Source organism: Corvus brachyrhynchos, unplaced genomic scaffold, assembly GCF_000691975.1.
Source record: "Corvus brachyrhynchos isolate BGI_N302 unplaced genomic scaffold, ASM69197v1 scaffold80, whole genome shotgun sequence".
NCBI classification, from domain to species: domain Eukaryota; kingdom Metazoa; phylum Chordata; class Aves; order Passeriformes; family Corvidae; genus Corvus; species Corvus brachyrhynchos.
The window spans coordinates 12,734,353-12,759,860 of record NW_008236769.1 but is presented as its reverse complement, the minus strand read 5'-3'; the positions used below and the strand labels follow the sequence as shown (position 1 = coordinate 12,759,860).

At 40.5% G+C, this 25,508-nt stretch overlaps 1 protein-coding gene across 2 annotated transcripts; it reads left to right on the top strand.

Moving 5' to 3' along the window:
• The first annotated feature begins 7 nt into the window (after positions 1-7).
• On the top strand, positions 8-19,996 carry TACC3 (transforming acidic coiled-coil containing protein 3). 2 transcript variants are annotated; one of them, XM_017727751.1, is made up of 16 exons: positions 8-47; positions 3,679-3,859; positions 3,997-4,142; positions 6,491-7,570; positions 8,738-8,837; positions 9,305-9,497; positions 10,507-10,553; positions 11,409-11,542; positions 12,199-12,310; positions 13,019-13,171; positions 15,531-15,598; positions 15,689-15,732; positions 16,675-16,835; positions 18,145-18,251; positions 18,451-18,571; positions 19,815-19,996. In XM_017727751.1, the coding sequence occupies exons 2-16, from the start codon at positions 3,680-3,682 to the stop codon at positions 19,878-19,880; spliced, it is 2,712 nt and encodes a 903-aa protein (XP_017583240.1). In that variant the 5' UTR covers positions 8-47; position 3,679; the 3' UTR covers positions 19,881-19,996. The 2 variants fall into 2 exon arrangements, with proteins under 2 accessions (XP_017583240.1, XP_017583241.1); XM_017727752.1 differs by lacking the exons at positions 8-47; positions 3,679-3,859; positions 3,997-4,142 and adding an exon at positions 5,411-5,476.
• The last annotated feature ends 5,512 nt before the right edge of the window (positions 19,997-25,508 follow it).

The following is a 25,508-nucleotide window of genomic DNA, read 5'->3' as shown; positions in this document are numbered from 1 at the left end:
TTCATCAGCCGATCTCCCTGAGGGCTCGGCCCGGGAACTGCTGGCAGGTACGGGGGGCTTAAGGAGCACGCTGTGACGTGGTGTGGGGCTGGAGGAAGTGTTTAGGTATCCCTTTGTGAGATTGGGGGATTTGGGGATCCCTCTGTAAGGTTGAGGCAGTGTGGGGCTGGGAGAGCCTATTCAGGGACCTCTTTGTGAGATTGGGGGGCTCGGGGACCACTCTGTGAATTTGGGGTGCTGTGGGGGTGGGCTTAGGGACCCCTTTGGGAGCTTGGCGTTGGGAGGGGCTTGGAGATCTTTCTGTGACCCTGGAGTCCTCGGGTAGGGGAACTCTGGGGCTGCTCTGTGAGTTTTGGGGGGTGGGGGGGATGGGGCTGGGGGGGGCTTAGTGACTCCTCTGAGCTGGAGATGGTTTGAGTTTGGTGGGGGAGTCCGTGGGGAGCTCGGAAACCTCTGTGTGAGGTAGGGTGGTATGGGACTGAGGGGGGTGGCTTGAGGGCCCCTCTGTAAGCTTGGGGTGGTGTGGTGCTTGGGGGGACTTTCAAAGACCCCTTTGTGAGATTCCTGCTTGGGGTGCTGTGGGACCGGGGGCACTTTCTTGTCTAGGGATGTCAGGGGCACTTCTGTGAGCTTCAGATTAAGACATTTGGGGGTCGTTTCAGTCAGATTGAGGATGGAGAGAAGGCAGGAGCTCGGGGGCAATGGCAGGAGGGCGTGGTGGAGCTCAAGTGCCACTCCCACTGAATTCGGGGATGAGGTGAGGATCTTGGGAGCATCTCTGTGTTTTGAGGATGATACGGGGTTGATGGGGGACCTGGGGTGAGTCAGGAATAAAGAGGGACTGAGGCAGGGTTGGGTTTGGGTTTGACTTAAAACACATCTCGCTACAATGGTGGGCACGGACGGAGCTCCTGCGACGCCCTCCCTGGCCTTGCTGCTCCTCCCTTGCAGTCTGGAGAAGGTGATTATGAGAGAGTTGCTTACCAGGCGAGTGTTTTTGTTCTGAAGTGAGATGTTAGCATTAAAATGCTTATATATATATATATATATATGTGTATGTATATATTGCAGTCAGCTATGTGTCAGTTTGTATGAAAGTATTCAGAGCACATACCAATTTACTTTGCCATGAGTGAGTGATCTGCATCTTGGCTGCTCAAGAGTTCAGAAGGATAATTAAGTAGAAAAATGCCATCTCTGCCCTGCATGTTCAGTGGCTTTTCAGGCATTTGAGATTACGTCGGTGTTTTGGATATTGTGTCCCAGTATTTGTTAAACAACAGGTTACCTGAAGCACTTTACAAATTATAGGTAACTGAGGATTAATTATCTGATGTCATTGAATTTATTTTCATTCTTAACTGTAGAATGGCAGGTTCCTGCATGTGCCCACATAAATATTCTTCAAAAACAAGGAGCATTTTCATTTTTGAAATGAGCATTTTTCATTTTGAATGTCCACATCCCAGGGATGTGGACACCTTACAATAGACCATGTTGCTCGAAGCCCCATCCAGCCTGGCCTTGAGCTTTGTTTTGCTATAGTGGGAAAACTTGCTGCCTTTCATAATACTTGTGTGCCTTGGATGCCAACCACTTGAAACAAAGATATGAATTTCACTTTATCACAGCCACTAGCTAATGAACTTGTGGAATGTTAGATCAAATCTCGACTGCAAATTTTTAAAATAAATGCTGAGTTACTTTTAGTATTTTAATCCTAGAAAAAACTTGATTATTAGATTTAATATCTAAAGTGTTATATGTATATGTTGTCAGCTTGGTTTGGATTTGGTTTAGCAATGGTGCACAAGTAGCTCAAAGACAAAGCTGAAAAAGTCTCCAAACAAACCTCCTGTGCTTATGGAGCTTGTTTTAGAAGGTGTTGACAACTTTATCATGTCCTAGGCTTATTTCTAAAGTAATTACAGTAAAAAATACAGTTTGTAAAGATTCAATTCATCTGTTGTCTCAATTTTAGTTTGGAATAAAGGAAAGCAATGAAGTTCACTTCAAGTTCTACAAGTGATTAATGTAGAAATACTTTATACATAAAATAACCTGAGCTAAAGCATTAATGTGATGAATACAGAAGGAATGAAGAAATAGCTAATACAGGCGTGCTTTGCATGCCATTGCTTCCATAGCCATTGTTTGCATTCCACTGCTGATTAAAAGTGCTGTTGTCAGGCTTGCAGAAAAAGCAGCTGAGTTCTGTGGAGAGTAGGAAGCAAATTTTCCCATAAGGATTAATGTAGGAGTGGAGAAATGTTTGGAGGCTGCATCTTAGAAATTTAAATGCGTAAGGGCAAGGAGATTGAAAACAGGACTTAAAATTTTCAGTCCAAGTGTTCTTGTTACCTCTTTATGACACTGAAAACAATAATTTGTAGTCTTTCTCAGCTGATTTTCTGGATTTCAGCTGATTTCTAGATTAATCTCGAATACATGATGGAAAAACAGGCTAAGGATTAAGTGTTTGGGCACATCAAGCATTTGAGATCACTTAGAATGGTTACACATTGCAGAAAGCTAATGTCTCTTCCATTTGATACCGGTTATCTTGCATAGGTGATACAAGATAATACATCAGCTCTTATGAAATAAATCACTTTGATAGCAGGTTTCCAGATAATTAACTGTACTTCTCAGGTGTCATGACAGGTTCATAGACAGTGGTTATGCTTAGATCCTCCTTGCCATACCTTGTCTGTTTCTTAAAGAAAAAATAGCCATGGCATCACTGAATGTTACTGTTAGACCTTTAAGAACAGCAGAGGCTCCAATGGGAATAAAAAGTAGGCAGAGTTCAACTACATATAGCGTGGTGCCTTGTCTGGTGTATTTTATGTGTGCTTTTTCTCTATTTCTAATTTATTTTCATTCTTAATCTTAGTTGTAGCCCAGGCTTTAGTTTCAAGTCCTTCACACTAGTAAAATTAGATCAGCATATAACAATCTACTAAAGCTTGTGCATGTCCAGTGTAAGAACAGTATTTGAGAAATACCTTTCTAGTGACAATTTTTCCCAGATTTGCATACCAATAATGTCTATGCTGCAAAGAATTCCTGAATCTTATGTGCTTTACAGGAGCAACATATGCTCAGACAGTGCAGGAAAAAGCTAATTTGATCCAGGACTGATCCCAAACACACCCTAACCAACCAAATTTGTTTCTGCTGTTTGCTGGTGTACAATGCAGTGATGAGACCATGTGAATAAAGCAGAGAGATCATTGTCATGTGTCTCACCTGTCCATTGCAGAAGCAGTTGTGTTGCTTAGCTGGATGCCCTGTTACAAGAGACATGGCTGTACATCACTGGCTGAAGGGGTTGGGAATGAGGAAACATTGCAGGTGACAGAGCTCCCTTTAAAGGACGGGCAACTTAATTAGTAAGGCCATAATGTGAGCTGTGGAAGGCATAATATCAACGATTAGCTTCTCAAGCCCCTACCAAAAGTAGAGGGGGTGGGCTGTGCTGCTTTTAGATATTTCAGAGTCTTCTGAGATAGACCTGTCTGTATGAAGACTTTCCATGCTTCCAGCTTTCCCTTTGAAGCTGTTAATCTTGGCCAGTCAGTGCCAGGCTGCCAACTTCTTCCATTATCTCAAAGTGCATCTGGCTGACCACACCCTCTCATTCATGCTGCGCTGCTGTGTGTGTTGATGTTCTAGAATGAGTCTGCAGATTTTAAATGCAGAAAATGGAGAAAATGGAGGAAGCATTAAGGATGATTTAACAGCAGAAGACGCTGGCTTTTTCTTTGCGCTGCCGGAGCCTACAGGGAGACCTTCCATTCTTCGCGTGTCCCAGAAAGAAAACTTGCCACCAAAAAGTGTGGGAAAAGCAATGAAGGTAAACCTTTGGTTTTGTATTATTTTTACTCTTTCTTCTTCTGAGATCTCTGCTACTGAATGCATGTGGTATTTGGTGCTTGAAAGATATTGTGCTCATGTTTTTCCTTTTTCTTTCCCCCCACGCCTTTCTTAAAGGTAACCTTTCAAACTCCTCAAAGAGATCCTCACACTCGAAAAATCCTGAGTCCTGCTATGACAGACAAACTTCAGACTGCTTTTGCACTTGATGGTTGCCGTGAAGACGTGGCAGATGATGTTTTGTATGTACCCTCTGATGCTGAGTAAGTAGTGAATCCACTGCTAACTGTGTTACCCATGTGGGACATGCTCAAGTTAACTTTCCCTATTTTAAACCTCTAAAATATAATTTTCTATTCTATCACAAGATGTAAACTGTACAAGAGGACCAAAATTAATACTAACTGATACATAAACTTTTTTCAAAGATAAAATTTTCTTTAAAATAATGAGTTAATTTGATCGTAATATTAATTATTGAACTTTATTTCTAACTCCTCTGTAATTAGTTTCATTGAGGTGACTTATGGTATGAATAAATAGCTTGAGAAGAGATACTGTAAGAAACAATTTCGTATTCCCTACCTGATGTAGGGTTTTCATGTAAGAATACAACTATGCTGAAGCTAAGCCTTAAAATATCTTATCTTGTATGTTAAGTACTGTTATCTTGAGGAGTATAAACAGATAAATCTTCTGAAGGATTAGCTTGAAATGACACCTTGAGTCAGGGAGTTTTAAGATTTTCTTTAATCTAGCAACACAAAGTGAATGTAACATCAGTCACAAGTGTAAACAAGTTTATATGCCTTTATAGTCTAGCAGCTTGAGTCTCAAACTGGCTCATGGTAGCTGTTTGGAGAAGAGCATAAAGTCTTTAATGTTTCAATTTGGGGGTGTTGTGACAACAAAAAATAAAAATTTTTATTACTGACTTTTATTAGCCCCCTTTTAAAGTAGCATAAACATCTGACACCTGTAATTCCCACTAGCAAGAAGTTGCAGGTCTTAGTTTTGCCTTCTGCAAGCAAATACTTTTGTTTGTTTTTTAAGTACCCAATACTTTTATTTGATCCCTATTTTCTTGTTGGAAAGAGGAGAAAGGAAAAAAGGTGGCAACACTTAAATATTCTTTAAGTGTGTAAATTTGCTTCAACTGTTTATTTCCATGTACAGTCTGGTTCAGAAAGCTATTTCTAAACTAAAACACCACAATTGAATAATGTAATGGTATTTATGCCCCAAATTCATTGCTTGCACAAATAAACAAAGATTTAGTACTTAGAAAGTTCAAGTGACTTTAAAGGATCAGCACCGAATTGTTCTAGTTAGGGCATAATTGTATCAATGCACTGCTTGTACTGAACATGTCCTCTCTAGTTTTAAAATGTGAGGATTTGTTTGTAGCAAAAAAGTGAAAGGGCTCCGCGTAGCTGAACGGGGTCACTTTTGACTCCTCGCAAGTGATTGACCGTTCCAAGCAGGTGTCTTGCTCCTGACTGGCATTTATTAGGTTAAACGCGGAAGGAGAGTGGGAGGGACCTGAGTAGTCGCAGCCTGGGGCTGAGCTATTGCCGGGAAGAGGCGCTCAAACCGGGTGAGAAGGACTTCTTCAGCTCTTATCTCCCACCTCTGCTTTCGAGTTTATCAAAGAGGAGTTTTTAGTGAGTGGCTTTTAATCATGTTCTGTTCTGCAGCAGATAAGGATGGCACATAAAAATAATAACTTTATGGAGGGACAAAACAATGGGAGGAAATCCTGTTTCAGGAAGTAATGGCTTAACTCTCTGTAGTCTGAGGCTAAGCTTTCAGAAGTTGTGTAGAGTTTGGGGAAATAAAGTGGAGAGCTATAACTTGTAGAATATTCAGAATAGTGGGTACACAAACTCTTTAACTTGTTTCTTTTGCTAGAAAATCTTATCTTTCTCTTACTTGAGAAGTATTTTCTTGTATATCACTTGGCTCTTCAGATCTGCTGTTGTACAGAATTTAGAATGCCTGAAGTCCAGGTTCTGTTTTGGTATATGGGATAGAACCCCGTAAGACAGATGCTAGTGCATACTTTCAGGGGGGAAAGTATTTGCCGGAATGACGAGACAAAGTAATGACTAGTGTGGGAGAGCCTGAATCATGGCTTGATTTCGTCCCAGATTGGAGTCTGTTGTGACTCAGATGAATCTGCATGAAGATGGTACCACAAGTTGTGCTTGTGTTTGAGCTGCTGCCTGTCAATAACTCCTAAGCAATCTGTGTTTCACTGCCTAGTGAAAGGGCAATGTCCAAATGCTGTGGTGAGTAGAGCAGTCTCCAGGGATGACTGGCATAAGGTAGCAAGGTGTAGAACAGGAGGCTTAAGAACACTGACTAACTTCAAAGGTTGATCTCCCTATGCTTTGTGTGTACCAGAGCTCATAAATCTTGACTGTTTAGGTGAAAAGTGAATTCTTGCTGTTACATTTTGCTGTCAGCTGTCTTACTGCAAAAAAAAAAAAAAAAATATTGCTCTGAGCATGCAAAGCTACTTGTGCAAGTGTTTCTAAAGATAATTTCAAACCATGCCTGCAAAGTAACTGTGGCACATGTAATCTTTCTTCATTTTTTTTAAATGCAGCACATGTCAACAAAAGACTGAAGCTGAAACAAACCGGATACAAATGCCAGAGAAGGTCAGTGTGGCTCCTTACCCAGATGATGAGATGCCAGTGAAGAGTCGAGGTTCCTACAATATTGATTTTGATAACTTAAATGACATCAATCCTTTTCAAAGTTCAGTACAGTTGCCTCATTCTCCTGGAAATCTGCAGAAGTCTTCCGTAAAAGTATCCAGCAGCCCTGAGAAAACTATTGAGGAAAGTAATGATTCTCTTCTGCGGGATGATGCAGCTCCTTCTGCTTCAACCACAGCAAGTACAGAGTGTTTAAGTGAAGAGAAGACTCTCATCTCTGAAAAGGAATCTGCACTGAGCGAGCTGGAGTCTAACAAATCCAAACTGTCCCCTGAGCAAGCGATTGGTGACTCTGAGCAGGGTGTGAAGTCTGCTTCCGCAGATGCAAGCCAAACTGATAATTCAGTGGCATTAGCAGAGGCACCTACACCTCCTGTACAGTCACCTGGCAACTTAGGTCCTGGTAGTTCTGATGTAACTAACTCTTTTAAAACTGGGGAATCAAAGCTTCAGAAAGTTTCAGTAGCAGAAAAAGCCTCTGCAGAAGAGTCAAAGCCTGATGAAGAACTGGGTGTCTCCAAAGGGAAAGCTGCAGAAAAGCCTGATGTCACCAAGGCTGGACCAGTAAAACTGGAATTTGACTTTGATAATACCACTGCTAGAAAACCACCTCCTAAGAAATTAGGTAAAAGAACTGGAATTAAACCACCTTCCAAAAAAATTCCTATTACCAAAACAAAACCAGAGAATACTGAAGTGCAAAATAAAAGTAATGTGGAAGATGAAATCCCTCTTCCTAAAGCATCTTATAAGTTTGACTGGGACAAACTTGATGATCCAAACTTCAATCCGTTTGGAGGAGGCTCTAAAATTTCCACCTCACCTGAGTGTTCTAAACCCAGCTCTCAGAAAGCTCACCTGCCAGAGGAACAGGATAGTGCCTCACTGAGAGGGCAGCCTCTTCTGGTGGAGCAGGATAATGGTCCCAGTACCTGTGAAACTCTTGAGAAAGAACCCAAAAATCTGTAAGTAAATCTGTAGCTGAATGCAGAAGCACCTTAAATCCATGTGAGGAAAGTTAGATAGTATCTCAAACTAGTCCGTTCCTACTTCCTTGACTGCCACCCTCCAATGCTGCTTGTCTGTTGTAATCTTTAACACAATTATGTTACAACTGCAAAGATCTTAATTGGGGAAACTTCTGAGATGACTAGCTCTAGGCAAAAGGTGTTCTTAAATCTTTGAGAATGGAAGGGAGCAGGCTTAGATGGGAAGAGCATTGTTCAAGTGGTGCTTTCCCCACTCCTCCGGGATTAAAGTGTGGACAATCAGGTGACTGCAACTGTCTTTAAATAAAACAGGGAAGTAGGCAACAGTGTTGCACATGGTGCAGCATGGGAAAGGACCAGGCAGTTTTGTTCTCTGCTCTAAGTTCACCTTGAACTCTTAAGGTGCTATTTCTTCCCTGCATGTTCTTGGTATCTAAATGCTTTCTCAAATAAAAATACCTGTCTCTGAAGCTGCATTTTTTTTGGCACCACACAAATTATTTGAGAATGGAATGTGTTGTTACCTTTCCTAGAAAGTCTAGTTATTAAAATGTCGATGTTACTATAGACAGTCAGGTACTTGCCAGAACTAGACTGGCACAAATTGTTCATTTGACAGAAATGTTTGCATTCTTGCTCCCTGTGTAACATGGTCAGTTACTGTTTACCAAGGTGACAAGTTTACCTACTGCTGATAGCACAAGTGGAGCATTGGACTTCTCTAATGAAGTTCACACCAATAATCAAAGCATTGCCTCGGAAAGAAGAGCAGACTGCTTGTAATTCTGTTCTTACTTAAACAAAAAACCTATCTTATTTTAAAAAAGTAATGAGCCTAACAAATGGAAATAAGAGAACAGTGTTACGAGGATAGAAATAAGTGATGCTTCTGTGACTTTCTGCTTCCTAGATAACACTGCTTCTGATGGAGAGAGAGCTCTGTCACATAAGGTCTCAGCAGGCGAGACAGTAAATTTACATCCCCACCCTCTGTCAAGCTTCCAGTGCTGTGGCAGTAGAATCTTTCAAAGGAGCTACCTTTGTTCAATTCATCTGGCAATATAGAATTTGAACTGTGTGACTTAAATACAGTTTTTTTATTTTCCCTTTTTATTTTGTTTGTTTGTTTTTGTGTTTCTTTAGGGGAATTGTTGAGCAGAGTGTGGTAGAAGACATGCTGGAAGCTCAAGAGGAGAAGCCAGGAGTTCAAGCGGAAGCTGAACTTCCAGGAAAGGGAGAAGTGGTAAGGTATAGGAAAGATAGCCAGTTCTTACCAAGTTGTTCCATGAAGCAGAGTTCTTTGACTTAATGACTTAATTTTGTGAAACCTATTTTTGATATTTTGTGTAAGAATTAGTGGGTTTGTGTATCTTCAACAGCTTTAGAAGGAATGTCAACTGTGCAGACCTGGTGTTTTGAAGGTAACATCAGAAACAGCTAAATTGCTACCTTGGTATTTAGTATCTTTTTTGATCAGCAGTTGCATATAGGGATAAACATAAGGGCTTGAACTCTAAAAAAAAAAAGGCTCTTGTATAATATGAGCTGTGCTCAGTGTTGGTAGCTTAATTTCTATGCCTGTGAATTCTCATTTTATTATGTTGGCTGCCCACTTAGTTTATGACAATCCAGTTTGATCATTTAAATGATTTTCATTGCATTTTTAAATAATTATTTTAACAATTAAAAGGATTTTGTTTTTCTCATCAGGAGAAGCAAGCAAGTCCATCTAAAATGTTTCCAGTTAATGTTGCCCCTTCTCAAGATAATTTGGTTTCCACTGACAGTGGAAAAAAGTCAATGTCTGCAGAAGAAATTAAACCTAGTTCCCCCAGAACTGAAGTAACGGCAGATGAGACGGCTAATGCTGAACCTGAGGAGCTCTTCAGACCATCATCAGAAGGTAAGGGCATTTCTTTTAAACGGACTGAAGATGTATTGTTACAACAACGTGTGTGTATATATTGTTCTACTTAAGTTTTATCATGGATTCTAGTTTTTTTTTTCCTCTCATTCTGAGCCTCTGAAAGGACTCCAGAACCCACAATGACTAGCAGCACTGGGAAATGTACCTAAGCCTATATCTAACTTTCTCTGGTTTAAGCTAAGTTCAAAAAGCTGACTATTAGAATTCAGCTGCCTGGGATGATGAAATTTAGGCTGGTACAGAAACTATTTTCTTAAAGTTTCAGTAGCAGCTTCTGTGCTGAAAAATTGCTCCCTTAAAATAATTTCTGGTATTAAAGATTTTGTAAATTGAGAGCTTTAGAGCTATACAGCTGTGTGTATTTGTGAGTCTTGTAGATTAGGCCTTAGCACTACTGGTTTCATACTGCAGTGTGAATGATCTTTCTGACAAGCATGCTTGTCTTGAGAGCTTCCTACATAGCTGTGACTTAACCACTTGGAAGGGTTATTCCTGGTAGGAGCATTGTGTGGAAGGAGGAGCAAATGGTTTGACTGCAGTGCAGTCTGTCACTCACCTTCATACTTGAGTGGAATCGCTGTATTGGGAAATGGCTATAACTTCATCTGTCAAACCTGAGCTGTGTGCTAATTTTAATGGTGAGATTGACAATCTTGCTCTTTCATGGGGCATTGCGTATGACAGCGTATCTGAGTGTGCTTGTCACTTTAACTATAGAACACCAAAAGTTCTTCAACTGTGTGCTAAATCTGACATATTCTTACAAGTATTTGGAAACAAATGGAAGCTGTAAGTTTGCTTAGCATAAAGTCTTTGCTTTTTTCAGGTCTAGATAGAAAGACAGTATTTTGAGCAAATGAAGAGCTAGAAGTCATGAGACTGAGAGGAGGGATTTATTTGCTTTATACACATCTGTTTGTTTCTGTCTGTGGTAGGACAATTTGACAATATTGCATCTTCATAGTATTGTTTCCTCCTTTTCCAGTTTTAGGAATGGGCATAGACTATCTGGAACAGTTTGGGACTTCATCAGTAAGTATGGCTTTAAGTATTTTGTTTGCTGTCTTGGCAGTATGGAGAAGAGAGGAAAGGAAAGATGTAACTATCAAGCCTTAAATGTTTTCATGAATTAACTTCCCTTTGAACTGTCACCTAGTCCAAAAGAATGTGATGACAAGGCTGTGTAGGGGGTGATGGTGCAAGGAAATGTAGTTATAGCAGTTCAACTAAAAATCAAAGGTCTCTGGCTATCGGTGTGCAAAGGTGCTATTTTTCTTTAATAGCAGTGAAACTGAGGTGAATGATGTTTTACTTCTGTCCAAAACTGCCAGAACATGATGCTTTGAAAGTGCAGGATCATTGTTTCAAAAAGATTTCTTTCTAAGCTCTTTTGCCTTATGGCCAGTTTTGGGAAATCTGTCTCTAAATGGGGCTTGTCTTTAATCAGTTCAGCTTAGTTATTTTTTCCTCCTTGGGTCTAGAATAAGAGTATCTCTCAACAGTGGAGGCACTGAATTGAAATTGTTCTGGTCATGCTGTGTTTGTCCTTATTATTGTATGAGCAAAGACAGAATGGAGCAAAGACACTGCTTTTTCAGCTTATAATACTGTCCTTCCCCTCTCAGTGTCTTCTGCTGGTTTGGAATAGTTCATTAACGATTGCCCTTTTGATTCTGTCTGTGAGCAGATTGAGTTCCCTTGATATTACATAAGGACCTAAGCATGTGGGCACAAAGTTCTCTTATGTAATTTTCCTCCTGAGAACAATACTCTGGCCACTGAAGAATAGGATCACCCACTGTCCAGAGGATTATTTGTGTGTGGGTGGGATGTGTGTGTTGTGCTCTGAAGCAGCAGATCTGCCAGTTTTTGCCTCTTTTCCTTCAGTTCAAAGAATCAGCCTTGAGAAAACAGTCACTGTATTTGAAGTTTGACCCGCTATTGAGAGACAGTCCAAGAAAACCAATTTGTGGTACTGTTGAATCAAGTGAGAGTATCATGACAGCTGCACCTCAGCCTGGGTAGGTACTGTCTTAGTACATAAAATCAGAGTTGTTTAGCTTGGAAAAGACCTTTCAGATTGTCAAGTCCAACAGTTAACCCAGTGCTGGGGAGTCTACCACTGAACCATGTCTCCAGGTGCCACATCTATACATCTTTTAAATACCTTCAGGTTTGGTGACTCCACCACTTCCCTGGGCAGGACGTTCCAGTGTTTGACCACCCTTTCAGTGAGGAAATTTCCCCTAATATCCAATTTCCCCTTTCTAAACCTTCCCTGGTGCAATTTGAGGCTGTTTAATCCAGTATTCTTCCTTGGGAGAATAGACCAACCTCTACCTCACTACAACCTTCTGTCAGTTGTAGAGAGTGAGAAGGTCCCCCCTGAGCCTCCTTTTCTCCAGGCTGAGCCCCCTCAGCTGCCCCTCATCAGACTTGTGCTCCAGACCCTTCCCCAGCTCTGCGCCCTTCTCTGGACATGCTCCAGCCCCTCAGTGTCCAAAGTGACAGTGAGAGGCCCAAAACTGAACACAGGATTTGAGGTGTGGCCTCACTGGTGCTTAGTACAGGGAGACAATCACTGCCCTGGCCCTGCTGGACACACTACTGCTGGTACAGGAGCTTTGCAAAGAAAGGCAGCACTTGAATTTAATGGTGTATGTTTGTTCATTTTTAGTCCCGTTGCTGATTTAAGTAAATTGCTTGAGGAAGCTGGAAAGCCTCTAGTGAGCCTTCAAAGTGAAGAAAAACCAAAAGGACTAGATCTTCTGGGGACGTTTACAACTTCTGTAAGGGTGTCTGGAATGCTATCAGGTTTCATGTTGATAGTTTGGGAAGGGGATAGCCTAGGTTCTGGACTTAAGACTTACAGAGATAATTTAGGGATTGCAGAATGTGATAAATGTTTATTTAAACTGTTGTTTTAAACCCGGTTGGATACTCATTTATATCAAAGTTGAACTTACTTAAGAAAATGTTCATCAGAATTAAAAGTGTTTTTTGTGGAAACTGATGCTATTGCACATAGTCCACGAGAATTTGAGCTGTTTTTAAGAATGCTGTAGTTGAACAATCTTTTTTTATGCAAGTCAAGCCACAAAAGACAAGCTTTGTATTGTAATTGCATTAGTGGGATGAGAAGCACTTTGGTTAAACTGGATGGTCTTACAGCTATGGTTTATAGTTTGAACAGATCTGCAAACAGCAGCTCATCCTGAAATGGTCTTTTTTACTTGTGGGGAAACAGCACGGTGTCATCTGCTTTGCTTCTGATAGCTGTAATTGGTGGACAGCAGTTCTGATTCTACCTTGTAGATATTTCTTAGAGCTATCTGGTCAACTTCAAAGTAAGAAAGTTTGATGGTAACAAACTTCTGGATGTATCTTGTATGTTTAAGTGAGATGTGTTGACTTGATACTGAATAATGTGCATACAGCTACTCAATGGCATGACAGTAGGAATCTTTTGAAACTTTGCATTTTTCTTTTCTTTACAGGACACTGGTCCCCTAATTCCAGGCTCCCTGAGCAGTGATGTTCCTCCAGTCCCTTTTGCTGCTTCTACAGATGCTGCAGTGGATGCTATTATAGATGTGCTAAAATACAGCCAAAAAGACATGGATACAGCTGTTGAGCTGGTTAAGAGAGAGGTATCGTGGCCCTTCCAAAGCAGAACTTGGTATAGCCTTGGAAGGTCCTTTGGTTTAGATTATCTGGGATAAATCTCTACTTTGCAGTTTTTTTCATCATACTTGACATAAGTATCTCATTCTGAAAAGCTTGCTGTGGACTTGGTGGATGCTGTAGGTATAGAACTCTTTAGAGCTAACACTTCAGGGAATAGGATAAACTCCATTATTAGTCAGCTTCTGCCTTAGATCTGGTCACTATTAAAAGGCACATGTTATCAGATGGGATAGTTAGGCTTAATATCAGTGATCTGGATACTTCTAATTCAACAGGCAGAAAATACATTTTCATACCAATGGAAGAGAGTGACTTCTTATGTAATTTCCAAAAACCAGATAAAACTGCAGTGCCAACTCAGTGCTATGGTCAGATCTTTTCTTGTGGGATGTGAATGCACAACAATATATCCAGCTAATAAAGTGAAGGTGAGATCTGGAGCTCTCTCTAGAGGAGAAGGACATTAGTGAAGGAGGGAAGAAGTAGTTCATAAGATTTTAAGCCTGTTCTGTAATTACAGAAATTGCCTTTAAAAGCCCATCTTCTGACAGATGCAAGATGATTTATATATCCACTCATTTTAAAAATTTGAGTACTTGATTCTATTATGGCTTCTGAGGTATGCAACTTCACAAACACTAGATAACGTAAGAGGAGTATGGAAGCATAAGTGTCCTTAAACTAATTGTATCACTTCAGTAAAAAATGTGGCTTTCAAAATTCCTGACTGCTGTACTGCAGGCAGTGACAATAGGGACACCAAACAAAGATGACCTATGATTATTTGCTGCTTAAGTTACTCTTTTGTTTTAGAGTACAGAGACAGTGGCTTTTCTAGGAGTAGCTTTTACTTTGTCATTTAGGTGACGACTTTCGCCCAGCATATTATCTAGTACAGGAAAACAGATGTGGCTTTGACAGGGGACAGCTCTTAGTGCATTGATCTAAAACTAAGAATCTATATAATAGCAGGGGGTAAAGCTTGTAATATCTTAAAAGTGCTGCTCTACTTTCTTGTTTGAAAGAACTATTTTAAACCTGCAAACACCGTTATAGTTGTGACTGGATGACTCCAGCTGTGTTGCTTAAATAAAAAGGCTTGGAATTACAATATTAACCTGAAAGGAAGATAGACTAAACTTCAGGGTTTTTTTTTTTTTTCCCCTCTCTCAAACAACTCAAGAGTAGGAGGAAAGGGAAAACCTGTTTTCCCTGTGAGCAAATACAGCACTTATGAAAGCTTGCTTTTTTGGGGTCTACTGAACCCTTTCTGAGTTTACAAGTGCAAGTTTCTAACTTGTTTCCATCTTCTCATACTTTTGCTTTTGTAATGTTTTGTAACATTTTTTTCTAGCTTAGCTATCGCTACTTCTCTTTATAGGTTGTGCATTCTTTTTTCACTAGTGTCCTGCTTCCTCTCATCTGAATATATTTTAAGTGAGTTTGCTCTAAAATAAATACTGAAAAATCGGTGTGCTACAGTTTACTGTGCAGTTTTGGGACAGAATTAGCAGTAATCATGTGCTTTCACTTTCTTTTTTTTAAAAAATTCCAGGTTATTTTATGTATTTTGGGCCTCTTGTCTTTGAAGGCCTCCTGCACTGCAGTCAGCTGTGTTACAGTTCTTAAATGTAACTTTGTCCTGAGGCCGCTGTTAGGATGTTGCACGAAGCGTTTAGCAAAAAGTATTTGTGCTGCTTAATTCCATTACTGTTACTGTGAGTTCTGCTTCAGTTCAGCTGATGTGAAATAGTTATGATTATTCTCAAATGAATTGAGGCATCTTTTTATCCTCCCCTTTCCATGTTTCCTAATTTAGTGTTGAATATAAATTATTTCAAACAGCAGTTTGGTCTTGAATAAGCTTCTGGTATTTGTTCTCTCATGTGTTAAGATTAGCAGGTTTGTGAAGTGCTTTTTTTTTTTTTTTTTTTTTTTTTTGTCTGCCTTGTAAATAAGAGGGAAATATGTGTCACTTGAGAGAATGTTCCTTGGCCCATTGTGTTCTCTCGGAAGTTATAGTGATTGACACAGACACTGAGTAACAGAAGCCAAGAGGTTGGTTGGCTGAGTTGGCTCTGATCTTGTCACTTGAAGAGATACTGGTAATATGCTGGGAGTCATATATGCAAGATCTATGTATTAATCTAAATCTTATTTAAGTCAAGTTTGTAATGAAACCATTTAGATTCTGTTAAGCAATTAGAAATTATTTCTCTCTCTGTATTAAAAGTGTATCAGTTGCCCTTCAGACTATTTTTAGTATCAAATATTTTATCTCTTTTTGTGCAAAAATAAAAACCTACCTTTTTACCCTCAAAGGTTCAAGAGAAAGAGCTGGAATGGAGTAAGAAGTATAATAAGCTTCATATGGAATACAAGGAAATGGGGTATGAATCTGTCCTGACTTTTATATCTACTTATTTACTCCTGATACTTTTTCTAACTTATGGTCAACTTTTCTTTTTCATGGTTTGTAGAAAAATAGTTGCTGAATTTGAACAGACAATAACACAAGTTATGGGTAAGTTCCATATTTACACGTTGAGTGTCTTGGGGGGCTGGAGCATGCTTAGCCCGGAGTTACTAAATGAGGGTAGTACTCTTTCATCTCTGACATTAATATTTCAAGTGCAGGATTAGTGTAAGGTTTAAGACAAAGTTGACTAACAATTTTATGCATATTCATAGACATGATGTCACTTGGTAGGTAAGGATGACTTTTTGAATCAGGCATGAACACACTGGAGTTTGAGCTGTTGGTTTATTAAAACTGCAGATCCAGTTGTCAGCACTTTCTGTTTAATTGTTTATTATCTGGCATCATTTAAGTGGTGAGATATCACTAGAAGTTCTTGCTGGACAGATCTGGCCTTTTGCTTTAGTCAAGTTTGTGACTTCAAAACTAGGGAAGACATACTGTGAAACTCTTGTTGTATAAGTGTACTTTCTTAGCTCAAAGCTGAATAGGCACATCTGTGCCCACTCCTTTGTGCTTCTCTAAGACTATGGGAAACACAGCTTGGGTGTGCTAACACAAACCTGTCCTGAAAGTCTGCTCTGCTAGTCTGACTTGTTATCCCAGTCTCCTCCAGATCTTCCAGCTGTTGTGTATGTTGAATGAAAAATATTTTTGGATTCCTTGCTTCTATCACAACATTTGAGGCTCCTGCTACAGTAAACTAGGGTGGAATATTTTGACTACAGTGCAGGCAAAAAAATGCATTTGGCAAGCAACTGTCATTGTGTTTAATGGCCTTAAGTTTGATGTGAGGTAATATGTAGCAAATAGAGACAAAGACAGACTTCTTGAAAGCAAGACAGAAATGGTGTCTTTCCAGTGAGAGGCTGTGTTATGAACCTTTGTAGGAGGAAGAATTGAAGGTGTGGGGGTTATCTCTCTGTACTGTGGAACTAGTTTTATTCTAAAGTAATAACTATCATGGGTTAACTCTGCTTTCTCTAGAGGATGCTCAGAAGCAGAAGGAAGCCTCAAGGAAAGAAATACAGAGGCTGATGGAAGAGAATCAGCAAGCTACTTCAGATCTGAACTCTATGGAGAAGTCTTTCTCTGAACTCTTCAAACGACTTGAAAAACAGAAAGATGCGTTAGAGGGTTACCACAGAGTAAGATGATTTAATGCAAATAATGTCCTTCCAAGATAAATGAGATTTAGTGGAGAGGAAATGATGAAATTTCTAGAGCAGCCATTAGTTAGGTAGTATAGGGACTACCTGTAAAACCAGGTGCTAAGTTCTTTAAATAAAAGATTATAAAAAGACTATTGATTTGTTGTACTTAGTGACTGACTTGAAGTAAGATAATGCTAGCTGTTAGGAGGCAAAGTTTCTTCAGAAGTGAGCTGTTTTTTGCTGCAACACATAATTTTTGTTAATCATAGAGATACTCTCATGTAGCAACTGCTGCATGAGAGCAGCTTGTTTCCCCTACATCATATTGAATGGACGTTGAAGAGGATTTGCAATTATAAATCAGAATAATAGTTTGAGTGCTCTTTACGAAGATGTTTGTGGGCTTTTTCTAAAGCTAATGTCAAGCCTTCATTCTGCAGCCTCTTCAGAGGCTGGAGGAAGGAAGCTAATGAGTATAAGCTATAGTTTCTTACTGCCTGAAATTGATTCAGTTGGTGCTTAAAAAAGTGCCTTCAGATTTTTTTTCATTCAGTTATCCTTTAATGTCCCTGTTTACTAAAACTTATAAACTAGCCTGTTAGGAGTTCCATGGTAGTCTAGGTTTGAGAAACAGGCATAGTGTCTGTTACAACTTTAATTTCCTCTTTACTGAGATATCAGGCTTCCTTCATCTTGTGTCCCCTCCAGCTCCACTCTAAATTCAGAAGCCTTTTCTGTAGCACAGAGATAAGCATCACTTGGAAACACAGTTCCTAAATTCAAGACCTGCAATTAGTAAAGTCTTAGCACCTGTTTTGAACAGTTCCAACTTCCTACAATAGCTAATAAAATATGTTCATAGTGTGACTACCAAGGTAATTTTCTTGCTGTTAGTGGTGGATTTGTTTACATCAGGGCTGAATCTTTCCATGGGTTCTTAGAAGTTGGGTTTCTAGGTATTTTTGGGACAATTGCAACTTAATACAAAGCTGATTTTAAAAAAATCAAAGCAAAACAAACAAAACCAATTAGTGACTGTAGTTTTAGTGACTTTCTTTACTAGAGTTTGCTACTAAGTAGTGTATTGGGGGAAATATGGTGAATAAATGTTTGCAAAGTTAAGATAGTTGAAAGGAGGCAGTTTAGTCCATGTAGGCCTGTGGGACTTCACAGTTGTTCTTCTTACTCCAGTGAGCAAATACTGCTGCTTAAAAGTGTAGTCAAATAGCCCATTTGTCAAGTGGAGAGACTCTTCCAACTACTATCATAAAAGGCTGACTAAACTTCTTTGGTTTTGGGACAGAATGAAGAAGTTTTGAAGAAATGTGCAGAAGATTACTTGGCTAGAATTAAAAAAGAGGAGCAGAGATATCAGGCACTCAAAGCACATGCTGAAGAAAAGCTGCAGCAGTAAGTAACATGTCAAGTGCCAGGAGTGAAATATATAGTTTTCACAGTTGCTGCAGAATGTGGTTCAATAGTGCCAAAACTTGGCTTAGACATGTTTCATTTGGTGATTAATCCAAAGTACAATCATCTAGTGTGATTCTGTGAAGAGTTTTGTTGTGCTGTCTGAAGGGATGTAAACACCATCTTGCACCTGTTTCAGAGCCAATGAGGAAATTGCCCAGGTTCGCAGCAAAGCAAAATCAGAGACTGCAGCACTTCAAGCCACCCTGCGCAAAGAACAGATGAGGATCCAGTCTTTAGAGAGGAGCCTTGAACAAAAGGTCAGTCACAGTGCCATTGGGTGAGTCTCTTCAAGCTATTGCCTTAGACTAGGTCAGCAACTCCCTTGTGCCAGGGCTAGAAGGAGCCTTGCTAACTGTACTGGTTTTGATGGCTGCTGTCCTGGCAGGCTTTGGGAATTAGGCATTGAGACCTAAGACACAAGTTGTCATGTCAGGACTTGTCTGTATGTTTAGATTTTTCTTGGAGCACAAGGTTTGTTCCCAAACCAGTCTGGGCTACTGTCAGGAGGTTACCTGAACTACAGAAGGAGATGGTGATTAACAGTTACACATGATGCAGAGCAGAATCTGGGAATAAATTTTGAATAACTGTCTGGCTCAGCTTGTTCATGAACATGACTTGTAAGCTGTTAGCACTAATATATATTTAACTGTATGTGACTCAAGTTTTCAGTATTGTTCAGGCCATTAATCCTTGTACTTTATATTGTTTCCTATTGGATAGGTAAAGTCTCAGAATGCTTTGTAAAGGTGCATCTGTTTCCTTTGTTGGAAGCCTTCAAAGGAATAAGACTTTTGAGGATTAAAAGTCACTGCTGGAGATGCATGCTGTTAGTTTTACTGCATCATTGTTGTCTCTGCCAGCATTAAAGACTCAAAAATGGATAATGCTGACACATTCCTATTATGGAAAAAAACCATATTTGTGAGTCTTCAGTCTTAGGGCTAAAGTTTGCCTAGCTAAGGAAACAGTAGGCCTGTAACTGGAGAGATGAGAGAAGCCATTTAACACAGAACTAAGTTTGGTCTTGTCATAGATACAGTAACACTTTGTTAAGAAATGGTTTAAACATTCTATAAGGAATTCTACAAACTGGAAGTTGTCACATGTCAGTAAAAGGGTCAAGGCATCATTTTACAGAGTCTGTCTTGTGAAGATTAAAAGCAAAACTGTCCCTGTCTTGAATTTTGGTGTACCTAACAAAGGCTTTGAGTCCCAAAAGTCTTGTTTTCCTGGATCAGTTGGTCTGCAAGTATTATGGAAATGTCTGGGGAAGAAGTAGAAAGAGTATAGTGGATTCTGGCTCATTTCCTGAGGCTCCTAAGGATGCCATGTGACCTTTGGCATAGTAGACTGTCCTTTACATTACATTTGCATTAGCCACTACCATGTAAATGGACTTTCTATTCCATGTATTGGTGAACAGGACTTTCAACTTGCTCACAAGGTTGTAACATAGTTTGGACATACCTGAAACTCACTTTTTTCTTTCTTCCACAGACTAAAGAAAATGATGAATTAACAAAAATCTGTGATGACTTGATCTCGAAGATGGAAAAAAATTGATATCTTAACTGTCTTGTAAATATGTTTAGTTTCTCTGACTTGCTGTCTTGTGTGTTCACTCACTTTTTTATGTATGTTGGGAAAAAATAAAATACTTGATTCACACTTGTCTTTCATATGATTGGCTGTATCTTTTGTAGGAAACATGTATTAAGTTCAGTTGCTGCTTCCAGTAAGTAACAATGTCTTCCATAACATTTTCCCATGTTGCTCAAAGGAGAAACTTTTAATCAGTGTACCTTCAGTCTGTTCCCTATGTAAGAACTTCAGAGTTCTATTCTTGTGACCTGGTTGTGCTGGGGAGGGTTGCCATGGGCCATGTCTCTATTTTGCACTGCCTGCTCTCTCACTTAAATTGAGGCATTCCAGAGTTACAAGACTGAAATAAAACTGAACCTGCACAAATGGTATAAAGTATATAGTAATGTAAAAATATTTGGAACTTCACTTTGGCTTTGGTTTGTGGATTTGTTTTTTTGGGTTTTTTATTATTAAGGGGAGCTGGAGTGACTTTGTTTTTGCAGATAACTAAGCAGAGGTTTAATGGCAGGCCTGATTGTCTGCTGCTCTCTCTCTCTATCTCTCTGGGGTTTTCCATGTCATTAGTCTGTCTGACACTACTGACTTTAAAATCTCCAGTCAATCTCACTGGCCCTGCCTGTAATGGAAAGCCTTGAGAGCTGTGGGCTGCAGGTCACAGGTTATGATGAAGTCTGCTCTAGGCAACAGCAGACATCTTGGATAAACTTTTATTACCCAACTGATTTATTACCCAACAGCCATCAGCAGGACTGTCTTAGTGCAAGCTACAACTTTTGATTCCTAAAATTACCTGGGAGGTTATTCCCTCACTTCCCTCACTCACAGATGCATCTTCCTCCAAAGGGCTGTTGCTGCTGAGTGCTGAGCTGTGCTTGGAGCCCTTCCCTTAAATTAGGGTAGGCTGCCAGGGCAGGTGGAAAAATGAGTAGCAGTGCCTCAGAGTTCACAGTCAACTCCTCTGAGGCAGCTACTCCTGAGTGTAGGTATCAGGAACACCCTACAGATCAAAGCTAGTTAATTAGCATGCTTCAGGTTCATGATTTGTGGGGTTTTCTTAGTGCAGAAATCACAAACATGAGAGGGTGACAGCAGTGGCGATGATATTAAATGCCTGGCTCTTGTAGAAGTTGGGCTGTATTTTTCAACTTGTATCTGAGGAAAGTGGCAAATGGCAGAGGAGAAAAAATAGCCATAGTACAGAGTGTACAAAACCAAAGTTTACTACCCCCTGCCTCAACTTCATATTTCAGGAATTACTCCAGACTGCCTTGGGCTGTTTCTTTATAAATAGGCAACCATGCTGATGAGAAGTCTTGTACTTGGTCTAATTTGTGAGATGCCATAATTATGGAAACTGATTTTTACTGAATTTGTAATAGAATGTTTTGGAGGGGACCTCAAAGATTCTCATTCCAATCCCTGGCCATGGGCAGGGACACTTTCCACTAGACCAGGTTGCTCAGAGCCCCATCCAACCTGGCCTTGAGCACTTCCAGGGGTGGCGCATCCACAAATTCTCTGGGCAGCACAAGAGGTTGGCACTGAAGTTGCTGCTACTATTAGGCTACAATTAGGAAAGGTCCAGCATTCAGCCCCAGAGGCCAGACCTGTGCTTTGCTCTGGTGTTGGATCATCTCTGTGGTGTGATGAGCCAGACTGGTCTGGGGGAAAGGGCAGTGACTGATTGAAACTGCTGTTTTATGATGGATCATTGTGTTGTGCAGGCTCACTTTGTGCATAAAAAGAGGGGTAGGAAAAGGGCAGAACGTTTCAGGGATGAAGGTGGGTTTGTCAGGGATAAATAAACCTGCAATCCTAAATACTTCCACAAGATGTAGCTGCTGCTCCTTGAAATACAGGGTTTTCTGAGTGGTGCTTCAGCACATTGCAGAGCTGGAGTTTGTCCTTCTCTAGTTGAGCTTAAAGCCAATAAGAACAGTGTTTTTATGGATTCCTGTTGGAAAGGATAAAGAGCTGCACAGTGATGTATGATAACCAGTAAACTGTAAATAGTGATAAATGCTGTCTGGAGTTTAGTGCTACAGGTGCCAAAGTGTTACACAACCTGTGTGCACCTTTAGGAAACTGCTACGTCAGGGAGCGCTGGGCTCTTCCTTATGTTCCTCTATTCTTTCAGGGTAAAATGGCTTTCTGCTCTTCACTCTGGCTTTCTGTTATTTATGCATAATATCTCTGGTCCAGTTTGCTGGATGAAGTGAGAGATGTTCAACCTATTTTCTTCTGTTTCTCGAATATAACAGCTGTACAAGCACCACCATCCCCAGTGTTTTGATGGCGGTAATACAGAAGGCCAGTAGAGATCAGCATGCCTGGATACAGGTGCTATGATTGTGTTGGTGCCTGACAATTCTTGTCTGATATCAAAAGTTTCATTAAGAATTACACCTTGTGAGGCCAGTTACTGCCTGTTGATATTAAATACTGGAAATTGTACTTCAGTGTAACATGGAAAGACAGCACACTACATTCCTACTGTAATCTGTGACCCCTGCCTGGGAAATCTGCCCGGGGCTCTCCTGTTTGCTGATTGTGTCAGTACCTACAAGAACACTGATAATCCATGGAAATGAATGCTTGAATGGATATGGCTATAAAATGCCAGGGAACCGAGCAGGATGAGTAAGCAGCTTTTCTATGTGTGAGTCCCTGAGGCTTAACTTCAAGGCATTGCCTTGGATAACTATTTTCCTTTCCAGAGGCTGGGGGCAGGGAAGGCCTCTGCATTTTAAACTGCTCAGAAAGGATGGTTTATCTTTCTCTGCAGGTGCAATGTGTACCTCCAACTTAACACTCACACTGTCTGTAAGAATTTAGTGTACTTCCTACATTAAAACCATTGTCAAATGTTACTTTTGTTATTTTAAAGAATTGTTACTATCCTTCTAATACTGGACAGTCCTCTTCAGAAGAATTCACCTTTACAGCATAAAATGGAGGTGCCAAAATACATGTTAATCAATTTGTGTGAAATGTTGTGTGGAAAATACACATGTGTTTCAGTGGGATTAGTTAGTGTTTGCTTACTAAAATAAGAATTAAGCTGTCTTGGTTTTTGCCTTATTGCCATTTACTTACTGATGTGAACCTGCAAGCAGGTTATAGGAGGGAAAAGTGATACTGCTTGGTGCCTCTGCTCACTTAGTTTTATTTATTACTTATATGAAAAATTCCCAGGTGCTGTACAAACAGGATGACAGTTCCTGCTCCAGACAGCCTGTTTCCAGCTGAAGTACAGGAGAGGGTGTATTCAATCTTAGAGCTGATTAAGGTGGATCAAAGGTACTGAACCTTCTTCCCAGCTATTTCCACTCCTGTTCTGCCAAAACCAGTTTTCAGCAGGGCATTCATTATGGTCCAAGAACAGACTTCAGTCTCCTGCAGTTAAAGATTGTCATTCAGAAATTGTGGCTTAAACCTCTTTGGAGTCAGGGAATCTCTCCAGATTGATTCTAGAGTCAGTGAGTTGTACTCTGACCAATTTTCCAGTCCTTTTGTGCAGCTCTGACAGCACAGAGTATGTAAAGAAATGTCACAGTTTGACATGAGGGAATTTCAACAGAGTCACCTTGGTGTGAAATGGAAACCAGGCAAGGGCTGAATCAAACTCTGACTTTAGCTTGTGAGTTTTGTCCTATTTTTGATGATAGCACATGTAAAATTAAAAGCATTTTACATCAGCTATTTACTTTTCAGCTCCTGCTGCCAGATTTTTGCTGGTGATGTCTTTGCTGTTTGAAAGTCTCTCTCGTAGTTTGCAGACAGAATCTGTGTCAAACTGTTGCAGTGGGGACTACTGCAACATGTGTAAGACAGAAATCAGTCCCTGTTTTTCCACGGGCCTCGCTGCCTTATGCACGTTGCAGTAATCCCCGCTGCAACATCAAACCCTGATTTTTTTTTTCTCCTTGTTGTGAGAGGGTTTCACAACAAAGTTCTGCTGTCCTCAAGAGGTTTGTGGTGTAACTTTATTCATCTCCATGGAGCCTGTCCTGGCTCTCGTTGTGTAAGGGGAGAGTCCCTCGGGTGGTGTCCCATGTCAGAGCACTGCTGGAGCTGGGGACTGGCTTGCCCGTGTGTGTGATAGGTTGCAGTGGCCCAGAAGCAGCTGTGGCTGTTCAGTGGGGCTGACACATGTTGTGCCACCACGTGTGCTCAGTGGTGTTGTATGGCTTGTTTGGCTTGAGGAAAAAGCCACTGGGGACACAAATGTGGTGAATCTTCCTCCCTCCATCTCTTTAAATCCTCTTAGACTTGCAGCACAAGACTACACGGGGAAGATTTTCAAACCCTTCCAATACTTGCTTCTGTATCACCTCAGTCCCAAAGCTGGTGACTTTTGTACAATGCCAGGGTTGACTTCAGATTCTTCTGGAGGAAATGGTGCAGGATGGCACTGAATTAGCTAATGAGTCATTTAAACTTTTTCTTTTCTGTTTTCCAAGCTTGCTAAGCAATATTGCATCCTGCAGCCCAGTTAATTGCTTTACTTTTTACTTTTTCATTTCTTCTCTTCAGTGCCATATCAATTTTTTTTTTCTCCAAATCAAGAACCTATATCCCCCCCTCCCAACACAAGTGAATGTGTGTGTCAAATTTGATGAACCCATTTCCTTTTGTGTAAGTTCTTCAAGCCAGTTCTCCATTATTTCCTCTGGGGAATGCACCAGCTCAAAAGAGAACAAAGCTAACTGAAAGCTTTGGGGATCAAGCAGCACATATTAGCCAGTATGAACAGGCTGTGCTTCCTGGAGCTCAGGAAGGTGCCAGTCAAGGCCAGGTGGGGAGGAAATCCAAATGTTTCCCATGAATTTCATGTCTCCAGTTTAAAGGACAGGTGTCATTAAAGAATAAAAAAGCAAAACCAAACCAAAACAAACCAACAATGGATGGTAGACCCAGGAATTGAACATTTTTGGGAAAGCTAGTTATGCAACATTTCAATAAGCAGAAACTTCCATTGGTTGCCTGTCTCTTGGCATTTTAAACACCATCCCCTGCCTTTCTTTCCATTAGCAAAGCCAACTGGCCTGTGCTTGGGATGCAAGTGACAAGTGTTACCCTGGCTTACACTGAGGAGTTGTGTGAGAGCCTGTGCCTGACAGCTGATAATTTTATTTATGGTCATGGCACCATGCTTCACTGCTCTGTTTGAAGGCATTGTTGGTATTACATGGGAGAACTATGTTTGGGTTGGAAGAGCCGTAATTTTTGGTCTAAAAATACATCCAGCCTGGCTCCTAAACTGAGGAGACAGGGATGCAATGACTGCTTTGTTTTCCCAATCACAGCATCATGGGCTGCTACCCTGATGTTTTTCCTGGTATTGACCCTGGCCCCCAGAGTTTAGATACAGAAAATCACTGGAGATAATCCATTATATCAGTCAATAATGTTGTTTATTGGATGTTGCAGCAAAGATGGGGTTTAGTTCATTGCAGGGTGTAATGATTTAGGTGATGGGAGGAGAATTTGAGCACAGGGATCTGAGTGCTGAGTAGTAATATGCTCTTGGAGAAACCACTTTGGTGCTCTGCACCTCTCTTTTCCACTGAGGTGTCTGGAGAT